General features: G+C 47.6%; 1 protein-coding gene across 2 annotated transcripts in view; it reads left to right on the forward strand.

Annotated features, from left to right (window-relative positions):
* The window catches only part of LOXHD1 (lipoxygenase homology PLAT domains 1), a 156264-nt gene that overhangs the window by 26944 nt on the left and 110628 nt on the right, over positions 1 to 18692 (forward strand). For both annotated transcript variants that reach the window (XM_044383194.1, XM_026496247.2), the window contains exons 5-6: positions 8633 to 8731; positions 14910 to 15058. In XM_044383194.1, the coding sequence (XP_044239129.1) occupies positions 8633 to 8731; positions 14910 to 15058 (248 nt within the window). The remainder of the gene's footprint in view (positions 1 to 8632; positions 8732 to 14909; positions 15059 to 18692) is intronic.

Genomic DNA, 18692 nt, shown 5'->3' on the forward strand with positions numbered 1-18692 from the left:
CTGATTAAAAGTGGTATTGTATTACAGTCAACTTTGTAACCAGGTTTTTTCACTTAATACTATGTAATAACATTGAACAGTCTTCTAAACCATTATTTTAAATGGCCGCATGGGTGAATATCATAATTCACCCCAACGATTGCCCATTTTGGATATTTTTAGGTTGTTCTCCATTTTTTGTTATTAATTATGATGTGATAGACATCTTTATAGGTCATTTATGAACACAATTATTTCCTAGTATAAATGAATTGTTATGCACAGGGATTGAATGGTTAGTTCAAGGGGTTTATAGAATGGTAAGCCTTCTGACAGGTATTACTCACCTGCCTTCCAGGAAGTCTGTGTGGTGTTCTGGTTCCTCCAGCAGTGGACCAGAAGTGCTGGTTTCCCAGCAGCAGAGTGGAGGCTGGGGTGGAGAGGGAAGAAATGGAGCCAAGATTGCTGGGGTGTGCAGGTGGAAGGGAAGGGTCTCCTGCAGAGCCCAGGAGTGGGGGCCAAGGAAGATGAGTGTCTGAGGGACATGTGGAAATGGCTCCGTGGGGCTTGGCGATGAATTGGATGAGGGCGTGAGCACAATGAGCTAAAAGGAGTGAAAGCCTACCTATTCCATACTCTTTCAGCACCTGGTAACATCAGGCTTCCATCACAGCGTCTTAGGAAAGTATACTAGCTGTCTGATTCGGCAGTGACACAAGGGACAGGGTGGTTTTTCTTGATTACCACCCAGGAGCAATGGCTAATGACAGAGTGATGTTTTCAAGTCCTTGTGTAACCAGGCCCAGCATGTGCTTGAGCACGTGTTAGGTGACAAATAAGTGGTACACGCCTGGAGAGTTCTGGAGTGGAGCACCGCGGGCCCGGCAGGTGGGCTTTAAGCTAGACCTGGCAGGGTAGGCGAAATGACAGCTGAGAGAGAACCTTCCTGCCCGGACCTCTTGAGTCCAAATCTGGGCTTCACCCTTTCTAACTGTGGGAACTTGATTAGGTTTCTTAACCTCCTGCTTCCATTGCTTTCTCAGCGAGCGGTGACCGCAATAGTAACAGGGTGAGGATTACAGGAGAAAGAGAAGTGACGGGCCCATGTCAGTCCTCAGTAAGCATCGGAGGCTCTTACTACTTTGACAAGTGCGCGTGTCTCTAGGGCGGCAAGGTTGAGGGCATTCTCGAGAAGGCAGAGAAGTTCCAGTCCCGATTGAAGAATCAGGTGAATCTGGGTGAGAGATGTGGACCTCCAGACCGGAGGGAAGGAAGAGGAAACCTTTTGCGGGCAGCAAGTGGGGAGGTGGCCCCGAGTCTCTGGACCTGGGAGGATGTTCACTGCTCGGTGGCTGTGACCCAGCTCCCCGTGCTGGATCCGCGGGGGTCCGCGGACGCTCCTCCCCGCACCCGCGCAGGCCCGAGGAGTCAGGGGCCTTCCGTGACTGGGGGAGAACATTCCGCTCGCCCCCAGCCCCAGGGCAGCCCCGCCGTTGTCTCTCGCTCGGTTCCGTGTCCTCCTCCGCGGCGCCCGTGAGTTCTCGTTTCCGCGGCGTCTGGCTCCGGCCGAGCGGAAGTGATGGGTGCCAGGGAGCCGCTGTGGACTCGGGTCGGTGTGGGCCGAAGTCAAGTCCGGCCAGCCCCCGGCCACCCCTCGCCACCGCTCACCCGCCCGGGGGAATGCAGCCGCGTTCTAACCACGCAGGACCTGAGAATGCGCGAGGCTGGGGAAAGAGACACCGTGCGTCAATTCAGCAGCCCTTCATTCATGATTCCCTGCTTCCTAAAAAAGCCCAGGCCACGTGAGCTGCTGGGAGGCTCAGATCACGTTGGGTGTGGGATGGTCCCTTCCTTGGCAAGCGGGACCGAGGCTTCATTTCCGGGCATTTGCTTGACTTCTGTCACTGGGAACGTGACGAGCAGCTCAGCCCAGCTCAGCACCCAGATCTGGGGGATCCGGCCCACTCATGGCTGCGCCTGCTCCCCGCTCCCCCCCCCCCCCCCGGTGGCTCACTCAGATGTGTCCTGTCGCTGCTGTGTGCTGACTGTTCCAGACAGAGCGCAGGCGAGGCTGTGGGGGTGGCTGGCGCACCAGGCGCAGGCGGCAGCTCGGGCTTGCCAGTGCCTGCCTTTTCTGGAAGCCCACACAGGCAGCTTCCGGTTGGCCCACAGGGGACACGGTTCCTGTTTGGAGGGAGCAAGGCTGTGTGCCTCTGCCATGCGGGCTGCAGAGGAAAGAGAGGGCAAGGCTTGGCTGGGGGATCCCCTGGGCAGGGCAAGCAGGGCACAGACAACCCTATGCTGTGGCCTTGAGGTGGCCACCTGTCTTTAGGCTGCAATTAATGGCATCCCTGCAGTACCCCAACTCAGTTCTGTTTGGCTCTGGAAGGTATCCTGCGATCAGCTTAATCTCTGGTCTATTTCCCTTATTGTGTACTGTCCAGATCAATGCTCAAACTACTTTGGCTTCTTGGAGCTCTCACTGACCTTCAGGGAAGGGCAGCCACTCTCTGAAAGGTGGTGTTGCTGGGTTCAGATATGCAAGTTGTGCACTGCACAACTGAGACTATGTAAAGAGACACTTTTCACATCATAGAGATTGTAGGTTTATGTATTTATTATGACAATTATCCAACAGATGGCAGTAAAGTGTCTTGAGGAAGGAAGCCTTTTTCTAATTTGTAGAAAGGCACCCTATGAGCTAATGGTTACCCACTAAAAGAACAGAGAGAAATCAGTTCAAGGGAGAACGTTATAACATTGATTAAACCACAGACCAACCCTAGAACTGTCTTGGGCAACCATTCCTGCGATCCATCACTAGGCCCTATGGGTCCCATGCTTGCTCAGGAAGGACAGTGAACTCGCTAGCCCCTCCTCCAACCTGACCTTCCCCTCTCCTCCCATCTCTGCTCCTTGTTCACTGTCTGCCAGGCGAGGAGCTGAAGGCACGATGCCTGAGGTTACAGAACTGATGTTGCCATCTTTCCCCACCTTCAGGAAACCCCAGCCCAGGCCCCCATTCTCCACTCTACTGCCCAGTCCCCCAGCATTGTGGGGCAGGGAAAGCTGGCCTTCCCTACCCACACTGGGCACAGGATATGTTCCTTCTCACCCCCTGCAGCCCGACAGAAAAAGGGCAACAGTTCCCCAGTCTTCAGAGCCTTGAGCTGCTTAAGCTAATGATTAGAGGGTGCCGTGATCACCCTGCGACCGGCAGCTGGCCACCCCTGCACCTAGCAGTTCCGCTCCCCTTCCAGGCCAGCGAGCAGAGAGTTGCCTGCCATCCCCTGCCTAGAAACAGAACAGTGCCCGAAAGCACAAGACGGCTTGGGGCAGCGGGTGACCGACGACGTACAGACTGGGGGCCGACTAGGTGTAGTTTTCTCAGGACCTGGGGCTAACAAACATTTTTACACTTTTTTAAGGGTTGTCAAGAAATTAGACAAGAACAATATCTGAGGAAAGTTGTATGAAGTTCAAATGTCCGTGTGCATAAATAGTTTATTGGCACATGGCCACGCCCATTTGCTTACGTAGTTCGACGCCGCGCGGCCTCTTCCGCTTATCCGCGGTTCCGTGTGCGCGGTTTCAGAAGGTCAGCCCGCCTCCCGCGCACAGGCTCCGCTTGCTGACCAGTGATCGGGATCGGAAGGCGCGTAGGAGCTTAACTGCGTCCCGGAGCCTGCGTCATTCTCTTCACGTGGTCATCACGCAGGCATTTGTCCTCTCCCATCGTCTCCAGCGGGGTGAGTCCAGGACGGGAGGGAATTTTGAGAGAGGGAGACCACGTTCCCACCGCTTTTATTACAGCGTATTATTGCCAGTGTAACATCATGAATTATGTTGGTAATCCCTTACTGGGCCTAATTTGGAAGTTAAACTGTATCACAGTATGTCTGTGTAGGAAAAAGCCTAGCTTCTGTAGGGTTCGGTATTCTCCAGGGTCGCAGGCATCCCTTGGGGGTCTCGGCCCTAGCCCCGCAAGTAAGGGGGGCAGGGGGGGGACTACCGTATTGCGCATGGCCGTTTTCATGATACCGCTTCAGAGTCCAGTGCCTGCAATAGAGACCAGGTGGCCTGCAAGGCCTGAAATATTTCCTATGTGGCACTTTACGGACAAAATTTGCCTATTCCTGGCATAGAGAATGAGAGGCCATGGCGCATTCTAGAAAGAGCCCTGACTTCAGAGACGAGAGCCCTGGCTTTGAGCCCCTGTTGCATTATTTAGCAGCTGTGTTTCCCCGGGCAAGCCTCCTTGCCCCCTGAGCCTCCGTTTCCCCATCTGTAAATGAGAACGTCAATAGTATCTGTCCTGCCTGTATCATGTGGCCATTGTATGGTTCAGGTGACATCAAGGACATGCAGGGGCCTCGTGAGCTGCAAGGCCTGGGTGACCGTTTAGTATTATTTGCTCTAGAAGGTCGGCCAGCCCCAGCCACCCTCTTTGAACTCTTTGCTCTCATCTGCTTTCTCCAGCCCCCCTTATTCCCTTCTGGCCTCTGGGGCAGGGATTTTTCTGGCCTGGGACCTTCCCCTCTGGCCGGTCCTTTCACCAGGAAGGCAGCCACATTTCACCTATGGGCCTTTTGCTCTCACATGGATCACCAGATCACAGGGGTGAACTCAACATATATAAACCCACTTGTGACCAGAATGGCAACTTTGTGCTCACTGAAATTCTGATCACGGGAAACTGGGAGGACTCTCATGACCACTTGGGAGGAAGGCCTGATGCACTGTGCTGACAGTCTGCCAGCCATGAGAGAATGAGGCTCTGCTTTTATCCTGTCTTGCTCTTTCAACAATATATGCACTTAATCACAATTTAGGGTTGGCGCGGGGCCCTAGGGCTTGTTTGGAAACGGCAAATCAGATAGGATGGGGTTCTGCTTGGAGAGGAAATGTGGAAGAAGAGCAGGGAGAACAGTAATATAAGAAGCCTCATTGTCCATCTTCGGGGCCTTTTAGAGAGCAGTTTTGTGAGGTATGCCTGCCCATCCTGCTGCTGCTCTCAGCCCCTCCTCAGTGTGATGGGAGGTCATGCGGCACACGAGGGTCCTGCTTCTCACCCAGCCAACTACATGAGGACCCAGGGCCCCATCTTTCCATAGAGAGTTCTGCAGAGGTCAGAGAACAGTCCAGCCTTATTCCAGAACTGACTTTCTCCTGCATTCAGTTCGTTTGATTTTCTGACCCCATGGCTTAGGCCCCTTGTCCACCTCAGCTGGAAAGTTCTGGAAGCTCCTTCCACTCCTGTCTCCTACGTTGCCTCATTTCAGCCCTGATACCTGCTTCGCTGGACTTTCCTGGGACGGGGGTGCTATGTGTTCCCAAAGCCCTGCATGGGCTTCTGCTCCCCAGGCCTGCCTGCGTGGCCTCAGGCACCTCCCTTTCTCTGAGAGGCCCCCCTCCATCTCTTGGCTTCCCTTTCTTGTCTGCAGGCTGCCTTTCCTGGTCAGATGTCATGGAATTGCAGACTGAAAAGGACCCTTAGTGTTCTCACATTCTCTCACCTCTGGCATTTTCTTTACAGCCTCCCTGACAGATGGCTCTCCACCAATGTGCTTGTCACAAAGTGACGGCTTAGATGTCTCTAGGGATGGGAAACTCACTTCCCCCAAGGGCATCCCATGCCTTTGTTGGATAGCCCTAGCTGCTAGAAAACGTTTCTTTTGGTGAGCTAAAATATCCTTCTTTATAATTCAAGTGCTAAGTCCAATTCTGCCTTCTGGAATGAGGCAGAATGTCTGCTGCTCCTTCCCCAAGGGCTCCCCAGCCCCCCTCATCCTTTCTTCCTGCTGCACCGTGCCCAGTTCTTTCTGGAGTTCTTTTGCCCTCTCTGACTGACTGATGCTCAGCAGTGGCCTTTAGGGCGTCCCCAGCCCCCACCTCATCCTGGCATCACCAGCCAAGGGGGCCCTGGGCATCTTGTCACCCTGCAGAGGGGACTTGCCTCTGTGTGAAGTAAGGCCCAGCCTGGAGCTGAGAAAGGATGTGAACCAAAATGAAGGGTTCTCAGAGGAGGAGAGGACAGCCTGCGGCCAGAGGCCTCTGCGACTTGGAAAGTGATCAGGAGCAGGGGCAGCTGGACTGGCCAAGGCCCTCCTGGTCCTTCACAGCCATGCCTTAGGATCTTCGGGGAGGGAGGGGGTGGCAGCCCCCCTGCTCGGCAAGCTCCCCTGGTATAGCCTGAATGTGGCTCCAACGTCAAGCCACTGACCTAGGCGTTCTTCTGAAGACCCTAGTCTGTCTCCCATCTCAGAGGGGTCTTCATGGGGAAGAAAGTGGGGTGGGAATCTGGGAGCTCTTTGTTTGGGGACAAGAATTGGAGGGTCTTCCCTCTCTCGTGATGGATCTCATCGAGTGAGTTTCTAGGAGAGAATTGCTCCCTCCTGGCTCAGGGTCTCAGAAGGTTAAAGATCAGCCTTCAGGGCTGCGTATATGTGGGGGGGGACCTCTCTGGGTGCCCTGCAACATTCTGCATCAGGTCATCTCTAGATGGCAGCTGCTGGGCAGGATTCAAGATAGGGACTGGGTGAAATTGAGTTTTCGCCTTATCTCGCCCGCCTTACTCCTTTGCCCTGAGTGACCTCCCTGGGACTTTGAGCTTTAGGAAATGTGAATCAGGTTGCTTTTGGACATACTTAGTGAGACTCTAGTCTGGGCCCAGCACTGTGCTGGGGCTGTTTGGGGGGGGGCTATACATGAGAAGGAGGTCCTGCCCCAGACTTTTTTTTATTCTTGAAGAACTTGGAAGCCTCACCTGCAGGAAACAGCAAACCGCTCGAGGCAATAGGTGATGAGCTTGGAAATCATTGACACAGATGACATGGCAGAGCAGGGATGCAGAGGAGAAAGCCCCTGGGGGCTGGGACATCAGCAAAGGCCTGAGGGGGGGGGGGCAGAGGGCCTGGAACTCTGGGCCTCAATTAAAATAGTTCCCATTTATTTTTATTGAGGTATAATTGACATAAAACATTGTATTAGTTTCGGGTTTACAACATAATGATGTGGTGTGTGTATATATTGAGAAATGAGCATCACGAAAAGTCTGGTTAACATCGATCGCCATACAGAATTACACATTTTTTTCTTGTGATGAGAACTTTTACGATCTATTCTGTCAGCACCTTTCAGACAGGCAACGCAGTATTATTAACCGTAGTTGCCATGCCGTACGTTACAGGTCATGACTTATTTGTCTTATAACCGAAGTTTGTACCTTTCGACCCCCTTCACCCATTTCGTACATCCCCTCTACCCCACTCCTGGCAACCACCAGTCTGGTCTCTGTATCTGTGTTTTGTTTTGCTTTCGGGGTTGTTAGGGGTGTTTCTAGGTTTTCGTTGTTGTTCCTTGTTTTCTGGATTCCACATGATCAGTGGACTCATGCCTTCTGTCTTTCTGTGACTGGCCTATTTCAGTTAGCATAATGCCCTCAAGGTCCATCCATGTTACTGCAAATGTCAAGACTCCCTTCTTTCTTCGTGGCTGAACAATATTCCAGTGTGTGTGTGTGTGTGTGTGTGTGTGTGTGTGTGTACTTCTTTATTCTTCCATTGATGGACACTTAGGTTGTTTCCATGTCTTGGCTTTTGTAAATAATGCTGCAGTAAACACGGGGGGTACAGATACCTTTTTGAGTTAGTGAAACACCTCTAATTTTTATGAACTTCACATATCGGGCATAAGAAATCTGAACAAAATTCTCCTACATAAAAAATAAAAAGTCACTGAAAGAAGGGGAAAGGGAAGGGAAAATCGCCTCAGCCCTTGGAATTGTTAGCACCCAAACAAAGTGTAGAGGAGTCTTCCTTCCTGCACCACACAGCAACCCGTGTCCCTTGCTCCCCACTCTAAGCCAGGCTCCAGCTGGGGAGACCTGGGCAGAGCTCAGCCTGTTGTCTAGTTGACATTCAGCCCCATCCCCCCACGAGGCCATGGCCAGGGCTGAGGCATTTGGGGGTTACAGTGCATGGGGTTCCACGAATGGGGGAAAGAAAGAGGAAACAATACAGACCTTTAAGTGGGGTAACCACTGAGCACACATATTTGCTGGCACCTCTAGTCTTTGCATTGGTTATGGTCCTGACAATTTACATATAAGTTTGATTTTCATTTGCAGATTGTATTTTCCCTAGTGAATTTTTACACTGTGGCTAGGTGTGGAGAACAGATTGGAGAGGGCAGAGTAGATGTGCAGTGGGCCCAGTAAGAAGCACTTCAATATCCAGGGGAGATCGGCTGGTGGTCTGGTTCAGTGTGGCATCTGGATTGGGGCTGATTCATGCATCCCAAGGCAGCGTGTTAGCAGAGGAAAACAGAAGTCCCCTCTACCGGGTTTATGCTGTGCACACCATTTAGCAATGACCGTTTGACTTTTCTTTTCAGCATTATTGAGATGTAACTGACATGTAGCAATGTGTGAGTTTAAGGTGTGCGGTGTGTTGACTTGATACACGTATATACTGGCAATGACCGTTTGGAACCAATGTCAGGCAGCTTGTTTCTTGCTGTGTTCTTAACAGCAATGGTGACACCTCGGGCTCTGCGGGAGAGAAGGGTAGGTGGTGTGGTAGCTACCTTGGGGCCTTTTTCTTCTCTCTTCAGGATCCTGATGAGCTGAGGCTTTCTCTGTCCTCATTTCCAGGTAACAAGTATGAAGTCAAGGTGTATACCGGTGATGTCATCAGTGCGGGGACCGATGCGGACGTCTTCATCAATATTTTTGGAGAGTATGGAGACACAGGTAATGGATTTGAAATCCTTTCTTCCCAAGCTGTGCCCAGTTCTGCTTCTTAGGTGGACTGATCCCCCGCCCCCATGCCTGGCAGAGGAAGGCAGCTCCAGTCTCCTCTGGTGACAGCAATTCTGCTTGTGGGGCGGTTTTTCATGGCCTTCCCTGGGCAGCAAGGTGCCCATCTTGTAAAATGTAGGTGTGTGATGTGTTTTCAGAGTAAGGTGTTCTTGGGTTTGGGGTCTATTTAAAATTGTCCTTCGTCCTAGACTATGAACAGACCCAAGCTTTGTATCACCAAAGAACTCATTGTCAGTTTATCTCCGTAAGCTCCATGGCCATCTCGCGTTATATTTAGAATGTGGCTGGGCATGGCCTGATTCAGCGCAGCGATTTGATGCAGAGTAGAATGGGGCCAGGCATAGATAATTAGACTCGTCTTCAAAGATGTAGCAAGAACTGAGGACACAAGCATGGCCGCAAGCGTTGGGAGGACATTCAGGCCAGTAGAACTGAGACAGGTGGTTCTCGCCAGCTTCTTCCAAGTTAATGAAATAATATAGGAGTCAGAAAAGCTACTGAGATATGAATTTTGGATGCAATATATTAAAGAATTCAAAATTCATCGCTGAGCTTAAGAACAAAAGAGAACTCTCCAGTGCCAGAAATGAAGAGGGAACTCAAAACCAAAGTATTAGCTGTGAATCGGTGCTGTGGCTCTTGGAAGGAGGAGCTCTCATGTTCGACAATCTACAAAATAGGTTTTCGTACCAATTTGGGGTCAGAAAAATAAGATTTTGTCCTGCATGAAGCAAGATAGACAAGACTAGAACTGCGTGGAAAGCCAGGAGCCCCAAAGGTTCACAGGAACATCTTCAGTGAAAAATCAGCCCAGGAAAAAGTCGTTCATCAGTACAATAACCTTATCTCTCCAAGGGCTCTAGATTAAACAGTTGTTGAGAAATTGATGCCTTCTCCTCACACTCATGTGGGCTTGATGTCTGATTTTACACTACAAGTGTGATTTGGGGACCACCCCCCTCCCCAAGCACAGAAAATTGGTTCCACGACAGTAATACCTTTGGTGCTTGCAGACGCATTAGCAAGACTGCATGAGATTCCTGAAGATAAGGTACTGGGGATGAGGACATACTCCACCACGACTAAACATCAGGATACAACAGACAATGAGAGTAAATGCTCAAAAATTTCAGATAATAGAGTAATCTGAGAAAAGCTATAGTTTAAAGATGTTTAAATGGACTACAGACATGAACAAAACAAATGAAGAAAACAAGGCACCATGAAAAGTATAGAAAACAAATATAGAAAATGCAAGTATAGTTACTGAGTATAAGCACTTAATGGATGTGTGAAACGACACAATTAGAAACCACTGAGTAGAAACTTACAAACTGTAACACGGGGATGAGCACAATAACTCAGAGCAGAGACATGAAGAGTTGGAAAACACAAATGAGAGATCGTGATTCGTGGAGGACAGAATAAGTTCTGATAGATGGTGAGCAGGAATTCCAATAGAGAAGAGAATAGGTGAAAGGAGATATTTGAAAAGATAATGGCTGAAACTTTTTCAAAATTGAGCAAAGATAGGAATTTTCAGACTAAAGTAACAGAAGGAGTCACTGAGCAGGATAAAGGAAAACAAATCCACATTTAGATACATTGTGGTGAAACCAAAGGCAAAGAGAAGGATCTTGAAGGTAACCAGATTTGGCAGATTATCTTCTACTAAACCAATTAGATTGATAGCAAATTCCTATTGGCTACCTGTACAAGGTCATAAGTTCATGGAATAATAGCTCTAATGTTCTGAGCAGGAATATCTATCAGTCTAGAGTTCTGTGTCCAGCTAGGCTATCATTCCAGAGTGAGGGCAAAATGAATGACTTGCCATGCAAGCAGAGAGAAATAGGTTTACCACTCATAGGCCTATATACTTAAACAGCTGCAGAAGAATATACTTTAAGAAAAAGGAAATATACCCACAAGAAAGGTGAAGCAAGAAAGAAATTGAGCAAAAATATTGATATCGATGTAACAAAGCTGAGCAAGCATTGATTATAGTAAACAGTACTAATAGTGACTATCATCAGGGCATGAGAAAACATGGACCCAAAATGCTAGAACACAATAATCTTTAAGAAGGAAGGTAGATAATGAAAGTTAAAACATAATTAGGTTCTTGGTCACAGCTCATCCCGAAGTGATAGGAGAGTAGAGGTATCGATGAACTTTAGACTTCAGTGAGTCAAGTATGCATATTAAAATTGTAAGAGTAAACCGCCCAATAAGAAATGTATAGCTTCTAAACCAGTGGGGGGAATAAAAGGGAATAAATCCTCAACCCAATAGAAGGCAGGAAATGAGGAAACAGAAGGAAAGGAAAAGCATGGCGGGGCGCCTGGGTGGCACAGCGGTTAAGCGTCTGCCTTCGGCTCAGGGCGTGATCCCGGCGTTATGGGATCGAGCCCCGCATCAGGCTCCTCCACTATGAGTCTGCTTCTTCCTCTCCCACTCCCCCTGCTTGTGTTCCCTCTCTCGCTGGCTGTCTCTATCTCTGTCAAATAAATAAATAAAATCTTAAAAAAAAAAAAAAAGAAAAGAAAAAGCATGGCTAATAACAAAAAATTAAATAAATGTATAAATAATCACAATAGAAATAAACTAAACTCCTCAGTTAAAGGATAGGTATTCTCATATTAAATGAAAAGAAATAAAATGCAGCTGGAACATGGGATGCAGAAGGACTGAAAATAAACAGAATGACATGGAGTATATCAGGAGCATATCAACACGGGAGAAGGGGGTGTAGCTGTATTATTATCTGTCAAATTAAACTTTAAGGCAAAAACACTCTGTTGGAAGTAAAAATATATCAGACGAAATGACAAAAGGAAGAATTAACCTGGAAGATGTGATGATTCTGAACTGGAACGAATTTTACAGCATATTCCCAAAATACGTGAAGCAAAAAGTAACAAAATTCTTGAAGAAGTTACAGTGGAAGATTTTAATAAAACACTCTCAAATAATTGGTAAATCAAATGGGTAAAAATTGAGTATGGGTGCAGAAGATTTTAACTACACATTTAATAAGCCTGATTGACTGGAACCATGTCGATTCCTACATCCAGCTGGGAGAAGACACACATTCTTCTCAAGCACAGAATGACCACGTACTAAACCGCAAAGCAAATCTGAACAAACTGAAATTAGTCAGGGAGAGGGACACAACATTCCTTGATCGTAGTCAATAAAATTCGAAGAAACTCCCACCTCTCACCCCATTTAGAAATAAAACTTAATTTTCATAAAAAATAATAATCATCTATAAAATCCAGGAGGATTTACAAATCATGAGAACCAATTTGAGAGAAGGTTTAATAAAGGTGCTGGATACAAGATTAATTTACAAATCTTAATAAAAACAACAAGCAAATGTTTAATTTAAAAATACATGATTCACGATAGCAATTATAAGGTACCTTAGAGCTTTCTGGAAAGAATATAAATATTTGTTTGAGGATATGTAAGAATATTTAAATGGAGAAATACGTTACGGAAGGTCTCAAAGTCATTAAGAAGTCAATTTTTTTCCCCAGCTTATGCTATAAATGCAGTGCCATTTTAGTCACATTTCCGAAAGGCAATATCCCGCAGCTTAAGCTGCTAATAAAATTCCCATCCATAAAGGCTAACTATTGCGAGGACTGTTTTGAATAATGAAAATAATATTAATAAGTGGGGATATTTACCCTTGCAGATATTAAAACACCACAGATCTCTAAAAACTAAACCAGTGTGGTATTGATAGAAGGAGAAACAAATAAACCAGTGAAACAGAATAGAGTCTAGAAGCACATATAGAGGCAGCATTATAAATCAGAGAGAAAGGATGAATTATTCAATTATCAGTGTGCAAACAATTGTCCTACCATAGGAGGAAAGATAAAATCAGATCTTTTTACCTTTTGCCATACGCAAAAATAACTTCCAGATGGGCTCAAGACTTAAATGTGAACACGCGACACTCTTGAGATTTTTGGAAGAAACTTGAAGAATGTCTTTTGAATTTCACCTTCAAATGGAGTTTCTTGAACACTTCACTAAAAGCACAAACAACAAAGGAAAAGATAGATAAAGTCCATGAAAACAGGAAAAACGTCTGTATGATAAAAAACACCATAGACAGAGGAAAGATGGTAAAAAAAATCATCAAGTATATGAACAGAAAAAATTAGAGAAGGGAAAGGTCTAAGTGACCAACATATAAGGGTGTATAGATCTCTCTCCAAATATGCATATATATGTATATGTTTAATTTCTCCAAATAATCAAGAGAATGTAAATTAAGATCACAAAGAGATACCAGTGTATACATACTGAAATAAAATTTTAAAATAATTATGTGAATAATCACGTGGGGAATGGGACCCCTCATACATGGCGGGGGTCGTGGCTGTGCGGCGGCCATTTTGGAGGGCAGTTTCGCAATACCTAACACGCTGAGGTGGGCCCACCCAGGACCCCCCGACTCTTTTTGTAGGTGTCTACTCGGAACACTTGTCACAGATGTGCAGCAGAAGGCAGGGGTGAAAGAGTCCGCGCCAAGTGCTGTTCACAGTGACACAAAACGAGGCACGACCTACATGTCCACCGGTAGAAACATGGCAGTGCTGTCTCCGTTCTTGACTGTTCCACAGCGGCTGCACAAATGAACTCAGGTTACGCGCATCAACCAGGCGATCTGAAAAGCATAGCGTTAGCTGAAAGGAAAGTCATTTGCAGGGGGCATGTGATGATGATGATATGATGGTGAGGGGAGCCCTAGCAGCAGCCTCCATCACGAACCCAGCACTTAGCACCGGCCGGCACTTCGTGGGGACCAATTCAGTTCACTCTCACAGCGGACCCGACGCGGTGGTGCTGTTCGCATCCCTGCTGCGTGGATGACGAACCTCGGACAGAGAGAGATGCGCTGTGATGTCATTCTTGTCAATTCTAAAACATGCCAAAAAAACACAGCAGTACGTTTTCTCTATGAGGACATCCACGTGCGAGCCAAAATTCATGGAAGCGATACTGATCACTTGCGGGTGGTGTTTATTTGGGGGAGGGAGTAGGAGAGTCAGGTGGCCAGTGAGACGTTAGACCGACCTGTCATCTCTTCTTTAAAAAAGAGAAAGATCTAAGCCAATGAGGCAGAGCGTTAGCACCTGTTCTGCCTCTGAAATCTGGGGGTGGGTGTGTGGGTGTCTCAGGCTCCTTTCTGTATGTTTGCATTGTTGCAGTTCAAAATGCAGAACATTAAAGAATTGAATTCTAGAAACGAAAGCGAATGGACGGCACCCGCGTGAAGCTTAGGCAATGCTGAAAGCGTTAACAGGCCCTGTAGGCCTGGGGATATCATAACGGAGTATTGCAGAGTAGTCAGAACAGGTTAGAGTAGATTCTGATGATGCGCTTATCACCCGTGTGACTTCTGGCATGGCATCTGGCTTCTCTAAGCCCGTTTCTTCAGCCACAAGACAGGATTAATAATACCCCTCTTGGATTGTGGTGACAAATAGAAAAGAAAAAAATCTCTGTCGAACTGGCGTGTCTGATGGTAGCTGTCATCACTGTTTTCCAGAAAAGGAGGCAGGCCTAAGGAGGTCTGTTGGCTGTCAGGGGCCCAGCACAGGCCTGGACCAACTCCCACGGCAATGCTCCCGGTTCAGGACAAGAGGCTGGTACAAGCCAGGCAGGACCTCAGCTCTAAGGATGGGGGTGTACATGGGGTTACCAGGATGGACACTCCAGGCTAAGGCAGAAAGCAGAAACCCAGTTATGGGACCTGGGCTCAAGCCACACGCAGGGCAAGCTTCTTCCTTGACTGGAGGTTGGAGGGATTTACAGGGCCAGAGATCTCAGGGTAGAGCTATCCGTATTGACTTCTTAAAAATATTTCACATTGTCGTTAGAGTAGTTTCAGGTTCACAGCGAAATGGAGCGGAAGTACAGAAAGTACCTACATACCACCTGTCCCTGCGCCCCCCACCGCCCGCCTCCCACCTTGTTGACTTTGGAGACTACCCTCCAGCGGGCAGACCATTAAGCTTAGAAGCGGGTTTTTTCCTCCTCCTCCAGTCTACTTTGTAAGTTTCTTGCCCGTGTGTGTATACAGGGGAGCGTCGGCTGGAAAATGAGAAGGACAACTTTGAAAGGGGAGCTGAAGACAAGTTCATGCTCGATGCTCCGGATCTGGGGCAGCTGATGAAGATCAATGTCGGCCACAACAACAAGGGCGGGTCTGCAGGTTGGTTCCTGTCCAAGGTAGGTCCAGCGGCCTATCTGTGGTCCCCGTGGCCTGGGAGGGGGCATTCTGGCTCTTAGGAGGGCATATTTCAGCCCTAGCCTCCCTCTCTTGGTCTGTCTGTCTCCACTCTTCTGCTTAAGCCTGCTGGCCAACCATGCTGCCTGACTCCCAGCCTCCCAGACCCTGCGCATGTTACCAGCTTCTAAGAAAGCCCCAGGCTCTCATCCGAAAGTAGCCAGGGCCTGGTCGTCCTTCAAGACTCAAGCTCTCCCTGACTCTGGCCCACCAGAACCTCTCCCTCCCACGAATGCTTATAACCCTGCCTGCTTAGGGCATTCACTGGACCCTGATCATAAGCTTTCGTGTGACTTACCTCATAATCTTACCAACCCAGGAATAAGGTAGGAATCAAGATGAAAACAAAAAGGCTTCTGAGAAGCTAACGCATATCCGGTTCGAAGTGAGTGAGGAGAGCTCATGGCTCTGGCTCTTTTTTTCCTTGTCCTGATGTTGAAGTCAAGACCCCTCCGACTCTCTCTCAGCTTAATGCTCATTATAATCCCTTCTAGCGAAACTCTTGCCTGCAATTTTAAACCTACAGCAGAAGATTAGAGAGGGAAAGAGTCATTGTATTAGGTAGGGCTATTGAGAACTATAATGGGGACTCAGAGAAGATATAAAAAGCCAAAAGAATATTCAAAATCCACAGAAGTCAGAGGTCACTTAGAAAATGGGCTACCAGCCCTTTGCATATATTTCCCTTCATGAGGCTATCGGTATATTTCAGCTCATTACAGGATGATAGGGAAAGGTTATTGTAGAATATATATTTGAAAAATACTTTGAGAAAGATCGTATTGCTTAAACAGAAACCGCTCAGATTTATAACAATTTGACTATAGATAATGAGGCTGGCTGATAGGTGAGGTTTCGTTAGTGCTTAACTTCATTACTTTCTTATATCAGCAGTGTTTGACTGCAATTATCAGGCCGTTGAAGTGCAGTGTTACATTGCTGGGGCTTATATTTCTCATCTCACACAAAATCCAGATGTGGTCAGCTCAGGGCTGGTGCAGCTGCTTTTAGGACACCTGCTGTCTTACTCTGTCACCATCCTGGGCACTGTGGCTTTCATCCCTGCCACCCCACCCCGGTTGCCTCATGATCATGTGATGGCTGTTGACTCTCTAGCCATCTTATCTGTGTTCCAGGCAGAGCAGAAGGGAAGACCAAAGGGGAAAATGATTTTTTTTTTTTTTTCTGGCAAGACTTGCTTTATTTTGAGAAACACAGTGCCCTCCTTGGGCCTTCTGCCTACATTTCATTGGCCAGAAATGAGTCGTGTGGCCACCCTAGCTATAGCGGAAAGTAGGACAAGTGGCTGGCTTTCCAGTCTTTATAACAGAAGTGGGCTAAGAAGAAGGGGCTCGGGAAAAGGCTGAGTGAACATCCTCGCATGTCTGCCACACTCCTCTCCATGACTAGGCTGGACGGTCCTCGAGGGCACCGCCCCAGCTCTCAGCCTGGGATGGGGCATGAATTGGTGAAGTGAGGAGTGGCCAAGTTTCCTTTGGAAAGGAGGGGGCTTTCCTGGTTCTAAGAGTAGCCGGCCTGGTGCTGAACAGGGTTCCAGGAGGCTAAATGCTGCTTGGATTGGAGAAGAAATGGGGCAGGATTCCAGAACCCTAAGTAGCCAGTGAGCAGGCAGAAATGTGTCTTTTAGGGAGAAGGAGGGAGAGGAGGCAGGTGTGTTTTGTGACCTCAGCCAGGGTGGGGCACAGAGCGGGTACCTCTAGGCCCCGTTCCTCCCTCCTGGGAAGGAAGACAGTGTGAGTGCAGACCCAGGGTTAGTGCCCAGAGCTGCAAGGCGTACCCCAGGCCTGAGTGTGGCCTTGACAAGGTTTTGCAGTTGCATCCCCCACCCTCAGGTCAGGCTCCTTCTTGGTCACATGGGCCCACTCACCCGATGTGCCCTCCTCAGAAACTTCACGAACGAGGCGGGTTTGCACGCCAGAACAGGCCCCTTTGTTGTCTTCGTGCTCAAAGGAAAGGGCAGCTTGGCAGAGTGAGAACATGTTTTCTTCCTTTTCCTTTTTTCCCTTGAAGATGTTGTAAATCTCATTCTGTTGCCTTCTGAAATGTGATACTGAAGCCAAGGGGATTTTTGTTTCTCAGGATAATCTGTTTTTTTTTTTTTTTTTTTTCAGCCGGAATGCTTGCAGAATTTTTTTTCTTTATATTTATAATAAAAAGTCCAGAAGAGGGGGGCTATGTTAGTTCATTTATACCCTCATCCTCTTTCCCTCCCTCCTTTCCTCCTCTTCGTTTTGCTTTTGTTGTTAATGTCTCAGGGACGTGATTAGTCCTTACTTTGATGCAAAAGATATTTATTTTTAATTTATTTATTTATAGCTCCGAAAAGAGGTCTCCTATTACGTACCAGGTTCTTGCTTGGCTGGCATCTGTCTGGCCTCTTCTTCGGGAGGACCAGTTAGCCATTTATAGGATCTCCGTTCTCTGCTTTGCAAAGCTCTCAGCTGCCCTTCGGCTCCTTCCATCCGCTGTGCTATGCCTCCTGTGAGAGCACGTCACATTCCCCCACCCAGATGTTGGTTGGCTCTTCCAAGCTATTGGGTCCATTCCTTTCTCCTGTCAATGTGCATTTTAATTCTGAATGTTTCTGTTATTTTTTTTCTTCCTATAAAAGTAATACATATTCATTGTAAAAATTTAGGAAATACAAATAAACAAAAAATGAGATAACCCTGAACCACCATGATTTCACCAGCTGGAGATAACCAGTGTGCATATCTTGGTACATATCGTCCAGCTATTTTTCTGTGAATTAATATACATATATCTTTTTGTTTAATGGGGTCATCGTAAACACTGTGTTTTACAAGATGCTTTGTTTCCACTCTGAGACAGAGCATGCAGATGTCCCCAGGTTGTTTAAATAGAATGACGTGAAGGTTTTCGACGTAAGTTTTTAACGAGTGCTCTAGTATGCGCGATATACCGTGACTTATTAAACCGATCTTGTGTTGAACACCCTTTTCCTCAGCATCACTGATACAGTGAAGAGCGCACTGACACGCATCCTCGTAGCTTATCTTTACGCACATCTAGGATTACTTCCCACGATAAATTCCCAGGAGTTGGTTACAGGACTCACAGGATGGTGAGAACCTTGATGGATTTGCTGCTTTTTGGTTTTCTTGGTACCTTTCCTCATTTAACCTAGTTCCCTTTTAATATCACCTTTTGCCTTTCCCGTGCAGCCCCTGCTATCCTTAAAGATGTTTAGTCCTATTTCATAAAGACCGAATCTTGTATTCCACGAAGCATGCCCTGCTTTCCTGAGTCCTTGCACTGTATGTACCCTGCGTGAGGCCCTTGGCGGAGTTCTGCTCTTCTTCTTTGGAATGATGTTTCCACCTTCCCTCCTGCCCTCCCCTCTCCCTTCTTCCTTCTTTCCTTTTTCTTATTTGCTAGTCAGACACTATTTTGAACCAGAAGGCCAAGCAGTCTACTTTCAGTGTGAGATTGGTTATTCTCTTTGCGGCTGTATCATGTGCCGGGGTGAGTTCAGGGCCCCACTTGCCCGCTCCCTCCCCTCCTCCCCTGTAGTACCAAGGCCTGTGTCCCTCT

This window comes from Ursus arctos, unplaced genomic scaffold (assembly GCF_023065955.2).
Source record: "Ursus arctos isolate Adak ecotype North America unplaced genomic scaffold, UrsArc2.0 scaffold_17, whole genome shotgun sequence".
NCBI lineage: Eukaryota > Metazoa > Chordata > Mammalia > Carnivora > Ursidae > Ursus > Ursus arctos.